This window comes from Quercus lobata, chromosome 11 (assembly GCF_001633185.2).
Source record: "Quercus lobata isolate SW786 chromosome 11, ValleyOak3.0 Primary Assembly, whole genome shotgun sequence".
In the NCBI taxonomy this organism is placed as follows: Eukaryota; Viridiplantae; Streptophyta; class Magnoliopsida; order Fagales; family Fagaceae; genus Quercus; species Quercus lobata.
Window position 1 is genome coordinate 12312045 of NC_044914.1, and position 15905 is coordinate 12327949.

At 30.8% G+C, this 15905-nt stretch overlaps 1 protein-coding gene across 2 annotated transcripts; it reads right to left on the minus strand.

The window, feature by feature from the left end:
- Positions 1-1889: 1889 nt before the first annotated feature.
- On the minus strand, positions 1890-10511 carry LOC115967531 (zinc transporter 1-like). Of its 2 annotated transcripts, none has more exons than XM_031086650.1 (3): positions 9844-10511; positions 5022-5171; positions 1890-2512 (listed from the first exon to the last, which is right to left on the minus strand). In XM_031086650.1, exons 1-3 carry the CDS (start codon positions 10435-10437, stop codon positions 2207-2209), a joined length of 1050 nt encoding a protein of 349 aa, XP_030942510.1. In that variant the 5' UTR covers positions 10438-10511; the 3' UTR covers positions 1890-2206. The 2 variants fall into 2 exon arrangements, with proteins under 2 accessions (XP_030942510.1, XP_030942508.1); XM_031086648.1 differs by lacking the exon at positions 9844-10511 and adding an exon at positions 6064-6738.
- Positions 10512-15905: the final 5394 nt, after the last annotated feature.

Sequence of the window (15905 nt, forward strand, 5' to 3'; positions counted from 1 at the left end):
TCCTCCCTGACCAGGAGGTCGGACAGCAGGGTTTTGAGGGGCTATTGTGGGGCCTAATAATTCGTGGCCCTGGCCCACCTTTAGATTGGGGCCCAAAGCTTGAACCGAGAAGGGGTATAGCCGAGGACAGGTTATAAAAGTCCAAGTAAATCTTGGGACATAGCCGAGGATAATTATGTCCTCGGCATATCCGAGGTCCCCCTGAATGAAAGGGCAGGAATGGTACATGAGCAATTTGGGAAAAAATCTAAAATATCTATGTCATTTAGAAAAGGAGATGTTGAATAGTACAACGACCAAGGACAAAGGGAAAGCTGACCTTACTATCATTCAATATTCTGCACCTAACAGAGCCATGCTCTTCAGCTTTTACAACCACCCCCAACCACTTTGGGTATGGACTGATGGGACAAGTATCAGACTTGGAAAAGTTGATCCTACACGTGGACGAAGGATAAGGAATACAGACTAATATAAAAGGAGGAACGAGTAACCCATGAAAGAGACTGGAAAAAATGGCCAAAAACCAGAGCCTCCCAGCCCGCCTTCAGGAGAAAGACTCCTAGAGCGAACGTTATTTAATTATGTATGAACCCCACTAAAACACCACCGTCCGGTGACCAAAGCCTAGCCTTCCAAACCCACGCTCTACAAATGATATTGTTTGGACCTTTTTACGTGCGAACCCAACATTATTTTGGGTCATTACAAATTGCGTTCTTACAAAAATCAATACATTCTAATACACATAATAACATCTATAAAAAAATAAAAATAAAGATAAACCCTATCTCATGTTATCATACTAGATATGAAAAAGAGTTCCTAAAATCTCATCTCCCTTCTCAGCTCCTTTGTCTCCTGCCACAAACCTCGCCGGACCTTTGTTTACCGTTGCATACCTTGTCGGACCTTCGTTCTCTGCCACATCAATTTGCTGGAGTCGCTATTCAAACTTTATCAGTGGAATATGGCACTTGAAGGTCTATTTTGCTATATTTGCTATATTTGAAGGTCTCTCTTGACAGTATTCAAATTTTGACAGTGTGTCTGCACACAATTTTGTTTGTTGTTCCATAGTTGACATAGAATCTTGTCTTTCATTGAATGGGTTTATTGTGTTTATTGATATAGATATGTACATTGAAGTCACATATTCCACTGTCAAGGTTGAGTCGCTATTGAAACCTTTACATTGAAGTCTCGTTGAATAAAAGTGCCTCCTATATGGTTTATTGTGTTTCCATTTGTGTTTCTCGTGTTATTGAGTTTTATCCATTAATTGTTAGAGCAAGTGAATTACTTTTCTTCTCATTTCATATCCATTAAGTGTCTCCTATATCAGGTTAATTACTTTTCTTTTTTCTTTGATAATGTTATTATGGGCCTAAAAGTTTCTAATGAATGATGGGAACGATTGAGAACGATTTTGGGAAAAAGAAGAAATCGAGAAAAATTAAAACTTGAGCAAACTTGCAAAAAGGATGAGATTTTAGATTTGAAAAATTAAAACTTGAGCAACAATGCTGGAAAGGATGAGATTTCAGATTATTATTATTGACTCTATGCAATTAATTTTAAGAAAGAAAAAGTGGGAAAAGTTGGATTTAAGTATCACAATAGTAATTCTACAATTTCTGTGGGAATTATAATTCCTGTGTTCATAGGTATTGATATGTTCACGGGAATTGTAATTCTTGAGAATTTTGTCAAACAAACAATTATATTTTTACAAATTCTCAAAAATTAACAATTCAAGTTTGAAATTAGAGCAAAATGAACACACCATTAGAGAAATCTCCTCCAATCAATATATAGCATTTTCAAATGACTATCACTTGTTTTAACAACATGACTTATCAAATCATTTAAACAAATCATATAACTAGTAAATATTTCATATGATTAAAACACACGTAAATTAGGGATAGTCAAAATTCCTACTTGATTACATCAAAAATGAAAGGATTCTACAAAAACTCATGCCACCATTTTTGTAAATTCCTGCTATTTTCCATTTATGCCGCTAAGCTAAAAAGGGGCTCTCACAAAAAAGAAGTAGTATACTTCTTTAACTTAGGAAGAACATTAAAAAGCCATTTATCTAACACAAACTCACCCCACCATTTTTTCACCTAATAATCATATCCGACTGATAAATTACAATTACTATCCTGGACTCCTAGCACTGGTTGTAGTGAAGCCTTTAGGCCCATCTGGCTAGGAGTGACATACAACCTGAACCCAGCAAAAGCGAAAGATGAGCCCCAAGCTGGAGCCTCAAATTGCTTTGCATTCGAGGGTTCATGAAATCAGCTGCAAGAAGGTCGACCAAAGCCATGTAGATTAAGATCCCAGCTGAGGCAGAGTTGAACAGGCCTTCCACAATCAATGCTGTTGGGCTATTCTCCTTGTAGATATTTGATATTCCCATGCCAATTGCAATTCCAAATGGAGTTGTGAGAGAGAAAAAAAGTATCATAATTGCAATGGCTCGAGACCTGAATTTTGCCTACACAAAATATTGAAATAAAGCACCGACCAGATAAGAATTAGTGTGCCCATCCATTGATAATGATAGTTCGATTCAATGCTCTATCTATTCCCTTAGTCAATTCTTCTATCCCTTCTAATTATTACTTTATACTTTTTCATAGCCACCAAATGCCATTTAGGACAGATAAGCATTACCCGTCGCGTAATTTTGACATGTGAATCTTATATAGTCGATAATTATAAAAAATATATATAGTAGATAATTATAAGAAATATATCATAAAAGAGATTATGTATAACGTATGTCAAATACACAAAATAAATTTTCTACAACAGGACGGTCCACGAATTTGTGGATTCTACTTACAATTAAGGGTGTGTTTTGCATTGAGTTAATTGTGTTAGGGACTGCTAAGTGTTTTAAGGCTTCAAAAGCTCTTTACTAAGGGGAAAAAGCAAATTTAACAAAAAAAAAAAAAAAAAAAATCCGTTTGACAAAATTTTAGTAGAGCTTGTTTTGAAAAGTTTAAGTTTAAAGCACATTTTTTAAGTATATAAGATTGTAGTAAGAAGAAAAGTTTAAATTATAGAACTTTTGTAGAAAAATATTGTTATAAAAAAGTTAGCATTTGTAAGATATAGTTTTAAAAAGTGTTAAAGATGTTTATGCCTATTTAATAACCAAATAGGCATAAACAATTATTGACCCACTAACACTTGTGTTGCATACACCATGTGTTATCTCACCTCAAGATGGACCACGGATGTGTGGATCCCACTTTACTGCAAAACATGTCATATGCAAGAAGTGCAGACTTCTATGTTATAATGTACCAATAATTGTTTCTCAAAAAAAAAAAAAAAATACCAATAATTGTAGGACTACAATTTAGAATGTTTACCGCATAATTTCTCAAAGTTATACTATGGGACTGATTATAAGTGGAAAGAAAAAAAAATAATTAGTTGATGTAAAAATGATAGAAAACTAATTATAATCTACTCATATAGTAATTGTGAAAAATAGTGCCGCATATGTTATGATCATTAAAAAAATGTGCCATATTTTGTTAGACAGTGCGGTTTCATCATCCTTCACTCAAAAAAAATTGAAGTTTCAGTATCTTGTCCCTTCCAAGGGACCCCATTGTTGTGATAATCCAAAGGCCCAAGCACAAACTACTAAAAGATCAACATTGACCGCAATGACTGACTTTGGATATCATATCACTTCACTTTATTTGAAAGTGAAATGACGGGGCACTAGTATTGGTACATTTTGTGCCCATTGAATTAGAAAAAAAAAAGAAAAGAAAAAAAAAAGGACTACAGAAGATTTCAACATTGACGGCAATGACTGACTTTGTGAATTTCATTGAAGTAGACTTGCGTTTGTGATTGAATCGTATGATGCTTTTGAAAAAAAAAAACAGTACGGAGTATACTATAGTCGAATATAGTTTGGACCTATAAAATTATGAAGGGTATGTATTAGACCGAAAAATACACCCTGCAACGAGTATATATTACTTGCATCTCATAGTGGGTATAACTTCTCGTATTAGACAGTCTAATAAATACCTCCACATCATTGCAAGATGTTGTAATGTGTCCTATGGGTGAAATAACAAGGCTATGCCCTCTAGCTTTTGTTAACACGTGTATAACTGTTCATACAAAAAAAGTTAACACGTGTATAACATGTGTCATTTTGTTAAGACTTTAAATGGGTCTCACTTATATTAGAGAGAACAAAAAGCTAATAAAGTAGTATCATTTAAATTGAAAATAACGTGACTCTCTGTTAAAAGCTAAGCACAATTGTCATTGTGTTTTAAGGAGACTTCAAACGGGTTTTACTTATATGATAGAGTAAAAGATGCTGATAAATAAATATCATTTAAATTGAAAATGGCTCAACTCTTTAATTTTTAAAAGCCAATTGACTAACATGAGACAAATCTCTTATTTTTGGAATTTCTCATAATATCCCTAATTTGAAATTATCTACACATATTGTAAATTTTTCTTTTCTTTTTGAGAACCAATAGAATTAGATAAATACTCTAAAAAATTAATGCTACCGAGAAGCAAAATTTTTCACTAAACTTTAAAGTTGTCCTACTCAATTTGATCTCTTTAATAAATTATTTATCCTAGTAAATATTATTATTAATAGTTGTGCTATTTCAAGATTTAAAAAAAAATTATGGAAGAAAGCGTGCCTATCTTTTTCTTTTTATTTGGAATGGAGAAAGTCATTTTATGAATTAGATTAATTTTAAATGATATGATATTATGTACAACGTTAAATAAAATGATAAAATCACATATTTTTAGTTTTAGTTTTTCTCCTTTCTATTTAGTTCATGTTCACCTTTTTGTTTTTAAAATTTGATTTTTCTCTCTTTGTCTTGGTTGGTAGGTGCAGTGTTGCAACTACACAGATAAGGATATATATATATATATATATATATATATATATATATTCATATTGTGTCAAATACAAGAAATAAAAATAATACCTGAGAGATGCATCCACCAAGACCCAAACCTTCAAAAAATTGATGGAAAGTCAATGCTGCTACAAGGGGCTTGATTGTTTTTGGGCTTTCAGAAGCACCAAGAGAGATGCCAATAATTACGGAATGCACCACAATTCCCAACTCCAAAACCTATACACAAAATTTTGTCCAAACATTTTTAAGTTTTAAAGAATTACTATATATTTTTCTAACCTTTTATCAAAAAAAGAAAAGAAAAAAAGAAATACTATATATTATAATCCTACTTTCCTTTGCTAAGGAAACTCCATTACATATTTACATTTTTTTTTTTTTTTTTTGTGGGTAAGACACATTTACAGTTTCAAAAGGTTTTGAAGAGGTGCAAATGTACAATTCAAACTTGTCTCATTCATAAAGATTAAAAACATTGAAAACAACAAGACTTTAGAAAGCATGAGATTTTTCTTAATAAAGTAATAAACACAAGGAAAAAAAAAAACAGTTACGGAGTATAGTATTTTGGAATTGGCTCAAGATTTATTATTTTTAAGAAACATTGGAAACAAAGGTCTGGCAAAACGCCAGATTAAATAGGAAACACATGATATATTTTTTACTAAAAAGAATCTAAATCAACTATATTTTGGAATTTATGTCTAACTAATTTTTTTATTCTAACTTTAGTTAACTCAATTGATAAAATCTAGACTTCCTCTTAAAATAAATAAATATTTTTAATTTATTAAAATGATAGTAAGGAATAAGTATTATCGAACAACGGTACAAGTCCAACAAATCCTATATATCTAAAAACCTTTATTTTTCAAACCTATTTCTCTTTTCAAGTTCACATGATTTTTATTTGTAGGTTTAAAATATCATACTTGTTCAAAGAATGAGGAGGGGAACACATAAAAATACAAGAGAACAAGAAACAGAGGAAGCAGGGGACACAAAGAGTGTGTACTCAATTATCAAAACACACCCAAAAAAGTTGAATCCAATTAAGACAATTGGAACAAAAAATGAAAAATGAAAAAGAAGAAGACCCATTTAGTACCTGAGATATAACTCGGTGTCTAAGAAGAACCTCGGACCCCAAATCCTCAACAACAAATGCAGACCCATGAGCATGACCATGAGTCTTATGTGTGTGCACATGTACATGACCCTCATGCTCACCTTGCTGCTCTTCGTCCCCACTAAGAGGTCTACCTTTAACGAAGTGTGATCTTTTATAGTAATTAGTTGCAAAAGTATCTATCATCAGGGTACCAATGGCAGAGAGCATAGCAACAAAGCCAGTGAATGGGAAATTGCCCCAAGGTTTTTGGCCAAGACAAGGACTTGTTAAGCTCTCAAAAGCGTCTGGTAATATGTGGATAAACCCAGTTGCAAGAATCACACCAGCTGCAAAGGCTTTGATTATGAAGAAGATGTTGTTTTCAGGGTTTAGAGTTGGGATTTTTTTGCCTATGATTGGGAGTGACACGCCAAGTCCACTTGCTATTAGGATTGTACTTATTGCTACTAGCTTGAACTTTAGAGCTTTGGTTTTGTTTCTTTCTTCGGGTTGGGTTTCACAGCTACATTCTGCAAAGGCCAAAAGAGGAAGAGCAAGAAGAAGGAAGTAAAACAACATGAGCTTGCTCATGGTTTGAGAGAGAGAGAGAGAGAGAGAGAGTTTAAGAGTGTGTTTTGTAGAGTATGTGGGGTTCTGAGTTGGGCTCGAGAGGCTTTGCATTCAAATATGTTTTGAGTGAGACAGTGAGAGAGTCAAATGAATGAGGTAAGTAAAAGTGAGGCGAAACTACACTCTTGGTCATTGAAGTTTATTCTATGAGCGTAATTAGTTCTTTAAGTTTAAGTGAATACTATTAATTCTCAAGTTTTAAAAATAAAGCCTTCTTCTCTCTTCTCATGTGTATGTGTTAAAAATACTTAATATTCTTAAAAGAAAAAACTATATGTTAATCCCACATTGAAAAATGAGTGTGAGTTCAAAAATTAGGTCATTTTAGATATACACCACTGTAAGTTTTTTTTAAAAAACCTTCTCTCCCTCTCTCCGTGTGTGTGTTAAAAATATTTAGTATTCTAAAAAAGAAAAGTAAAAAAAAAGCAAAGAAAAGTTATAAAAAAAAGTAATATTATTCTATTTCTTAATTGCCGTCAGTATATTATTTACTTGGTTAATAAAATATTGACTTGGTATTTTTTAATAGAAAATTATAAAATTTTTTTTACAACTAAAAAAATCATTAATAATAATAAAAAAAAAAGTTAACGAATATTTTAAGGATATTAGTTTAGAATATATATATATTTTTTAAAAAAAAGTACCGAAAAAAAAAGTAACTAATTTTTTACGGCTTTTTTTTTTATTTTTTATGAAATTTATAATAAATTTTTTAAAATTATTTATTAACAAATTGCTTGAGGGTGTCGATTAACGGAGCCCATACTAAAATACTAGACCCGGCATATCAAACCCTTTAATACATAATATAACTCGGTTGCAGTCTTTCACAGAGGGTACACATGAAACGAAAAGAGAGTTACAATTAATCGGTGAATATGACGTGGCATGTAGGCAAAAAGGCTATTAATCCAAAATGGCGACATTATGAGTAAATTGAGAAATGGCGACATGGAATTGCATGAAGCATGTTTGGAATTGAGTAGGGATTGACAAGTGTGTGGTAATTATGCCTATATGACAACATTATGAGTTAACTGAAGTTACTGAAATGATATAATTGAACTTACCAGCGAAAAGGTTCTTAGTTAAATTAAAAACTCATTTCTCTCTCCAAAAAAAAAAAGGTTCTTAGTTAAATTCTTTTTGCCGTGTAAAAGGGGATCAAATAATTGATGGGGATAATGTTATGTAAACAATAATTTCATAACAAATTTTAGATGGTAAAATTATTAATGATAGGTAAAAAATGTGATATTAGTAATATGCTATATTATAATTAGTATTAGCTTGCCACGGGTAAAAAAAATATATATATATATATATATTAGTAGTGTGCTATATTGTAATCAGTATTAGCTTGTTATTTTAGATTTGTTGTGAAATTATTGTGAAAATATTTCAAACGTAATATTATTATAATTTAAAAGTATAATAAATTGAAAATTTTATCCAAAATGACAACATCTAACCAATCTTACAAATCTGTTGAGAATCCCTAGTTGTTTATAAAATTTTTGGTTTTAAGCATTGGGATTAGCGTTTGGGAGTAGTTGTTTTTATACATACAATCAGCTTAAATTTACACTTATAAATCAATAAATTATTTATTAATTTTTAACATGTCCACCCAAGTTAAAAGAAAGGGTAAAGTTTGTTATACACACAATTTTACACACGTCAATCTATCCAAGAAGAAAATATTTAAGTCAATTAAGTTGTGTAGCGTTACCGTGGGGATTTGACTCTAGGGACCCAGCTATGGTCCAGTGTGGAATCATTGGCATTTAAGAAAAGAAACAAAGGGTTATGCAGACATCGGTAAGTTTAAGGAAGTCAAGGACTCAAGAATATTTAAGCTTCTTGGAGGTCTTAGGAGTAAACTTTATAATTCTTTTTAAAATGTCTAATACATCAATAATTTCCACAACTTCACTTGACAAGTTAGGAGTGGTAGAGTAAAAGTAACCATTCGAAACTCCACCATTAATAGGTGAGTTATGATAAAAATTGTGTAAACTATTGTAATTCATACTTATTAAATTCTTTTTTTACAAAAGGTTACCGACATACATATAAATTAAATGATGTCATTTATTTTTTAAGATGAAAAAGAAAAAGGATAAAAGCGATTTTTTTGGTAGAATAAGAGAGATCGATCAATATATAAGTAATAAGTGGAGTAATAATAATTAATGGCCTTATAACTTAGGGGATATTAATTATATCTTTTTGTTGGAATTGAGAACGTTATTCTATGTATATTGAATGATGGAAATTCTATAAAGAGGAGGCGTATGTGTAGAGACTAGAGAGGCAAGAGCGACAACAATACTTTTTTTTTAGGGAAAAAGAGAGACAACAATACAATGACAACACAGCCACGGACAACATATAATAATAATAATACAATAGCACTTTTAGTGATACTAGTTTAGATGGCGTGCACAAAACACGCGCTACTTTTTGATTGCGAAATTAAGAAAAAGATTATATTTGAAGAATTATGAAACTTTATACTAAAAAATAAATGTATATATGGTATATAATGTTAATCTCATTTGTTTCTCAAAAAAAAAAAAAAAAATGTTAATCTCATTCATATAAATTTTTTGATAACACTCAAACTTAGAGTAACTAATTAATATATGAAATATCAATTTTTCTACTATAGTTTCTTAGAGCTTATTTTTCTGAAGGCAACATATCTTAAATAAATTATATTTCGAAGTTTATGGCTAACTAAATTCTCTCTCCTTGGTTTATTTAACTTTAGCTAACTCATTGGTAAAATCTTGAATTTCCATTAGAGAAAAACTTTTTAATGTCTTGAAATTATAATAAAGAACAATTATATTTTTGTAAACCATTTTCTCTTTTCATTTTTACTTGAACTTTTTTCTTTGTAGGCGTAAAAATTATACTTGTTCAAAGAATGGGAAGGGGAACACATTAAAAAGAGAGAGAGAGAAGCAGAAGAAGAAGAATTAGAAGAAGTCAACAACAACAACAAGAAACAGAGGAGGCAAGGGACACAAAGAGAGTGTATTCAATTGTCAACAAGCACCCAACAAACTTGAATCCAAGTAAGAAAAAATTGGAACAAAAAAAGGAAAAAAACCCTTAAGGACTCATTATTACCTGAGATATTACACGATGTCTAAGAAGATCCTCGGACCCCGAATCATCAGCAACAAATGCAGAGCCGTGAGCATGTCCATGAGTTTTATGTGTGTGGACATGTACATGACCCTCATGCTCGCCTTGCTGCTCTTCGTCCCCACTAAGAGGTCTAGCTTTAACGAAGTGTGATCTTTTATAGTAACCAGTTGCAAAAGTATCTATCATCAGGGTACCAATAGCTGAGAGCATAGCAACAAAGCCAGTGAATGGGAAATCACCCCAAGGTTTTTGGCCAAGACAAGGACTTGTTAAGCTCTCAAAAGCGTCTGGTAATATGTGGATAAACCCAGTTGCGAGAATCACACCAGCTGCAAAGGCTTTGATCATGAAGAAGATGTTGTTTTCAGGGTTCAAAGTTGGGATTTTTTTGCCTACGATTGGGAGTGACACACCAAGTCCACTTGCTATTAGGATTGTACATATTGCGACTAGCTTGAACTTAAGAGCTTTGGTTTTGTTTCTTTCTTCGGGTTGGGTTTCACAGCTACATTCAGCAAAGGCCGAAAGAGGAAGAACAAGAAGAAGTAAGTAAAACAAGATGAGCTTGCTCATGGTTTCAAAGAGAGAGAGACCGAGAGAGAGAGAGAGAGAGAGAGAGGGAGTAAAAGAGTGTGTTTTGTTGAGTATGTAGGGTTGTGAGTTGTGATTAATGAGAGGTCTTGCATTCAAATATATACATTTAGGAGTTCGAGAGAGAGAGAGAGAGAGAGAGAGATAGAGAGTCAAATGAATGAATGAAGTCGGTAAAAAGTTAAGGAGTGAGAAATGAGGACATGAAATTCCTTGAAGAATGTTTTGAGTTGTCGAGGGATTGACAAGTGTGTGGTGATTAAGCAAAAATGACGACATTATGAGTTAATTAGCTCATAATTGCACTTTTGGTTTTTTTGACTGAAAGTTGATAATTCATAATGGAACTTACCAAAAAGGTTATTAGGTAAATTCCATTTGCCGGGTAAAAGGTAATCAGAGAAAGGTGTATTTTATTTACACTATTTTAAATTTTTTTCCTTTCTAAAATGACATCACGAATGGTTGAGAATACATACCTGTCTCAAAAAATTTGGAATTAGACATTGGTAGTGTTTTTTTTTTTTTTTTTTTAAAATAATATTTAATCTGTAAAAATATATTTTAAAAAAATACATAACATTAAATTTATACCTGTAATCATTAAATTATTTATAAGTAATTATTTTCCTAAAAAAAATGTCTTGCAACTTCTAATTATATGTTTATTTATTTTTAATATGATTCATATTAACATGTGCCTTTAGGTCAATCGTTAAGAAAACATTTTTAAAAAGTTTTTATATTATTTTTATGAAAAATTGAAAAAAATTGTTAAGACATTAATTATTTTTTCTCTTTTTTCATATAAACTTTTCTAAAATGGTCCACTAACAAATACCCTCTAACATTCATTAACATCTCCCTCTTAATATAACCCGATACACATAATAAAAAATAATTTGAAATCTATTAAGTGTGCGTTTGAGATTGCTTAAAAAAAGCCAATTTTTTATTTTTATTTTTATTTTTTATTACTATTTAACTTATTTTTACTATTATTTATGAGTCTAATTGTATTTTTTAATACTATTTATAGACCTCACTATACTATTTCAACTACCTTTCAACTCAAACTTTGCAATCTTACAACATTGACTTGACTCTGGGCCCAATTATGGGCTAGGGTGGCACCTACCAATGGAATCATTGGCTTGATAGAATAGAAATTAGGCGTGTGGCGGAGAAATTAGGCTAGCTTTATGATGCCTTCACATACGAAGGGTAATGGATTTGCTAAAAAAAAAGAAGGTTAATGGCATGCGTGGGAATGATGTCATCTAAAAGTTAAAAAAAGGAAAATGAATAAAAATAAAGAATTGATCGGTATATAATAATATGTGGAATAATTATAATTAAATAACTTAGTTGGATTAAGTGTTTCTTTTTGTTGGCAAATAATTTCATAATTCAATTAATTGATATCTCTTAATGTTTTTTTATGAAGATATTCAAAATTCAAATATTTTATTCTCCAACTATCGAATTATGGCAAACAAAATGTATTTCTTTTATTGCAACTGAGAATCTCTCTCTATGTGTATATATATATATATATATATATAATTCTCTATATATATTGAATGATGGAAATACTTTACAAATTAAGGATGTTGTAATATTGTTGTAACTTGTATATATAAATAAAGAGACCAGAGAGACAACAGCAATACAATGACAACATAACAATAGTACACTAACACTGCAATGAAAAAAGTTTAAGATCCAGTATGCCATAGACATAAGATTAAGTGTGGTTGCTAATGATATGTAATTAGTAACCAATAATCTTATAGCCTATTTTTATAAATATTTTGCATTATTTTCAGAAAAGGTATATTTTGCATTACAATAAACAGCGAATATTCTTCCTGGCATTCCATAATTTCCATTGACTATCATGTTAGGTTTATCCAACAAGCTTTATTCAGCTAGACTACGGGTCAATCACATGGCTTAGTTCATAATCATTTCACAAGAAAATGGAAAATAATTCGCACTTAATTAGTCATTTTATGTTTGTATGAGTCGTACAACAATTCCATAAGAATCTGTGTACCAACCCTCTTGGTAAATTTTTAGGGTAAATTTCACAAACCGTAATGATTCAGTTTTGATTTAAACCACACACCCCCCCCCCCCAAAAAAAAAAAAAAACACTAATTCATAATTGAACATTTGTTTTATTTCATATTAACTTTTCTAGATTTAGTTTATAACTAATTTGTGGGAATATTTACATGAAAATACCTTTAATATTATTTTTGGTGAAAAATATATATGAAAATGTCTAAATTTATAAAAGCTTGTTTTAGAAGAAATATACGTTTAAAAACCAAAATTAAAAATTTATTTTCTATGAGAACATATATTTCAATTTTGAACTTTTTTTCTGCACAAAAAATGTTATCAAATTGAAAATAAGTAAACTTGGTTATATTATTTCTTATTCTCCAAGTTTTATGACATCACTAATACCCTTATTCAATTGATCACTAATATCATTTCTTATTCTACTTCTTGCTCATAAAACACCTTAAAAATCCCATGAATTGACGCTATGATATCGATAGATTGAATTTGGGACCTTTGAAATTTGGATTTACATCATGCCATAAACAAATGAGCTCATCACTAGGTATCTTGTGAGCGGTGGAGTCACGAACACCCTTTTTAATGTTGAGGATAAAATAACTGAAAAGAAAAGGAAAAGAAAAAAGCTCTCGGAATTGAAAATGTTTAAGCCCAATACTCTTCCCACTTTTATTAGTTTAAGCCCAGATACCGTGCGTAAAATGGCCCAGCTTATCCTCCATTCAAATTGAATATTACAGGGTGTTTATTTCTACGACCAACAGATTATTATTATTATTATTATTATTTTTAAGGGATATTTTTGTGGGCAAAAAAAAAAAAAAAAAAAAAATCATCTCAAAATTTTTTTTTTTTTGGGTTACCCTACAGGGGAAAAAACACATCAAGAAAATGTATAAAATATTCAATAACAATTTATATGTATCTAGTATTAAATACTAGCAAAAAAAAAAAAAAAAAATCACATTTTCAATTAAAATTATAATTTTTTGAGGAAGCCAAGAAGAGAGTTATTCTTAGCCATTTACAAACCAAAATAACAAACAATATGGCACACAATCACTTTGACATTCCTTTTTTTTTTTTTTTTTTTTAAAATAAAAAATTCCTTTATTTTTTAACTCATTGCCTATGCAAGCCTCATAAATAAAATAAAAAACTCATTTTTTAAAGCAATCTTGGTGCTTTCTTTGGACAAGAAGAGGATAAGTGCTGACTCCAACAGGAAATATAGAACTTCCGTCCATTGTGACATGTCCACTTTATTTGATGCATATACAACATGGAAGGTCCAAATTTTTGTACTCCTAATAATTCCCTTGCTTTTGGTTCTTGGACACGATTCAACAATTTTTGCAATAATTTTTTGGTATCTTTTCTCTCCCATACAATTCTGACTGGGAACATTTTCTTGTGTTAGTGATCGGCAAAGAGCCATTTATTACAAAAAAAAAATATTTTATACTTGGAAGAAATAATCGAAACCCTTAACCTTAAGTTCTAGTTAACTTAACTGGTAAAGTTTATGATGATTGAATAAGAGATCTGGACTTCAATCTATGCCTATACCAAAAACCGATTGGTATCTTGATCTAATAATTAATAAAGAGTTATTATCAGGAGTGGACGTCATAAGTTAAAATTCTCTAAAAAAAAAAGAAAAAAAAATATTTTAATGGAGTAAGGTACAGGTAATTATTTACTATTATATATTATTTCAAATCTTATAAAAAGAATTTTCCATTTTTATTAAAATGTTTCAATTTTAAATTATTTTATATGATGATTTTTTTTTTCTTCAGAAGAAAATAAATTTGAAAAGACTGCAGGCTTCTAGATTTTCAGTCTCAACCGATCGAATCTGAAAAGGTAAATATTTCATACACTTAAAAATTAAAAATGACCCATTCTGTATTACAGCTAGTCATCTACGAATCTATCTTCTGTATTTCTTTTAGAGCAAAAAAATCATTACCACTCGCAGTTGCTCTGAAAATGGAGCATCGGGTGTTGCTGTTTTTCTTTAGTTTAATGAGGAAAAGGGCCTACGAATAGGGGAACAAAAAAGTCCCAAGAGAATATGACGTGAAAGCAATAATTTAACTGGTTGAAAACATGCATGGTTAAAAATCAAAGTTGAAAATATCACTACATTATTGGTTGGTTGCGGCCCTTAGACATTAAAAAAAAAAAAAAGTGATTTTATCAAGATAGAAGTATCATATTGAGGGATTTCCGACTTTTTGTCGGTCACCTAAAAAATTTGTAATATATGAGTGGTTTTATGTTAATAAGTCAAAGGAAGAATCATTGGGATGGTTAGTCTAACGGTTATGGGCTGACTCTCTTAAGAGTTTGAGAGGTGGAAGTTTCAGGTTCAAATCTTGTAATGGAAAGTGTTATGACTCAATCGGATTTTTTGCTCCAACAAGTTTGGGCTCAACAAGTAAAATGTCACAATTATATCGAAGTGGAAGAAGTTAAAGGATGATCCCTAATGTTTATACTTTAATTTCCTCTCGTATCAAATGTTATGTCATATGCAGTATTGGTTTTTTTGGGGTGCAAATTGAATTCAGATGCATCAAGAAAATTATTTCAATTTGTTTTTACTTCTCCACACTGTCCACTATGTAAAGAAAAGTAACAATAGCATCCCTAAATATTTTCCAATTACATAAAAGTATTTTCAAGTAATAAATAAAATCTCATAAATCATCATAGAATAACTATTCATTTTCGAATAGTCACTCATTTAGACATTTGTTTAGTTATAATTTGGTACATAAATAATAATTTCTAAGTAAAAGTTATTTAGCTAAGAGTTATGTAACTTAACTGACACTGTTTCATGTTTCTAACAAAAATGTGCAGAGTTTAAATCCTTTCTAACAATGAATTATAAAAACAAGTAAAAATTATTTCTGAGGAGCTGTTTTATATACTTAAGTTCTCTCTCTCTCTCTCTCAAAAGACCTATAGTCAGCGAATTGGCTTATCACTAAAGTGGCATAAGATCCTTCAATTCGCATAAGTGTCACTTGTGCATAAGTGTCCTTCAATTCGCATAAGTGTCCTTCAATTCGCAAAAATGTTCCCCTTTTTATTTTATTTTTTTTATGAATTGTAGGTTTAAAGGATCTGGCATAAGCTCCTTCAATTCGTATAAGTGTCACTTGTACCTTTCTATGAATGGTTGGTTTATAGGATTGAAGATGGGCTTGATATTTCTTTGGAGTGCAAGCATGGTAGAATGAGTTGACTAAAAAGAACCGTATTTAGGCTTCGGTTCTTTGGGCTATATAATAGCTATTCCCCCAAACAAAAGAATTTTTGTTTTTATTCCAAGTACTCTC

What these genes read in the sequence shown, in the direction of transcription:
- LOC115967531 (XM_031086650.1), bottom strand. Translation starts at nt 10,437, where the DNA reads ATGAGCAAGCTCATCTTGTTTTACTTACTTCTTCTTGTTCTTCCTCTT. An exon ending in GACATCGTGTAATATCTCAG is followed by an intron (nt 5,172 to 9,843) that starts GTAATAATGAGT and finishes TTTTGTGTATAG; the next exon opens with GTTTTGGAGTTGGGAATTGT. An exon ending in TTGGTGGATGCATCTCTCAG is followed by an intron (nt 2,513 to 5,021) that starts GTATTATTTTTA and finishes TATTTTGTGTAG; the next exon opens with GCAAAATTCAGGTCTCGAGC.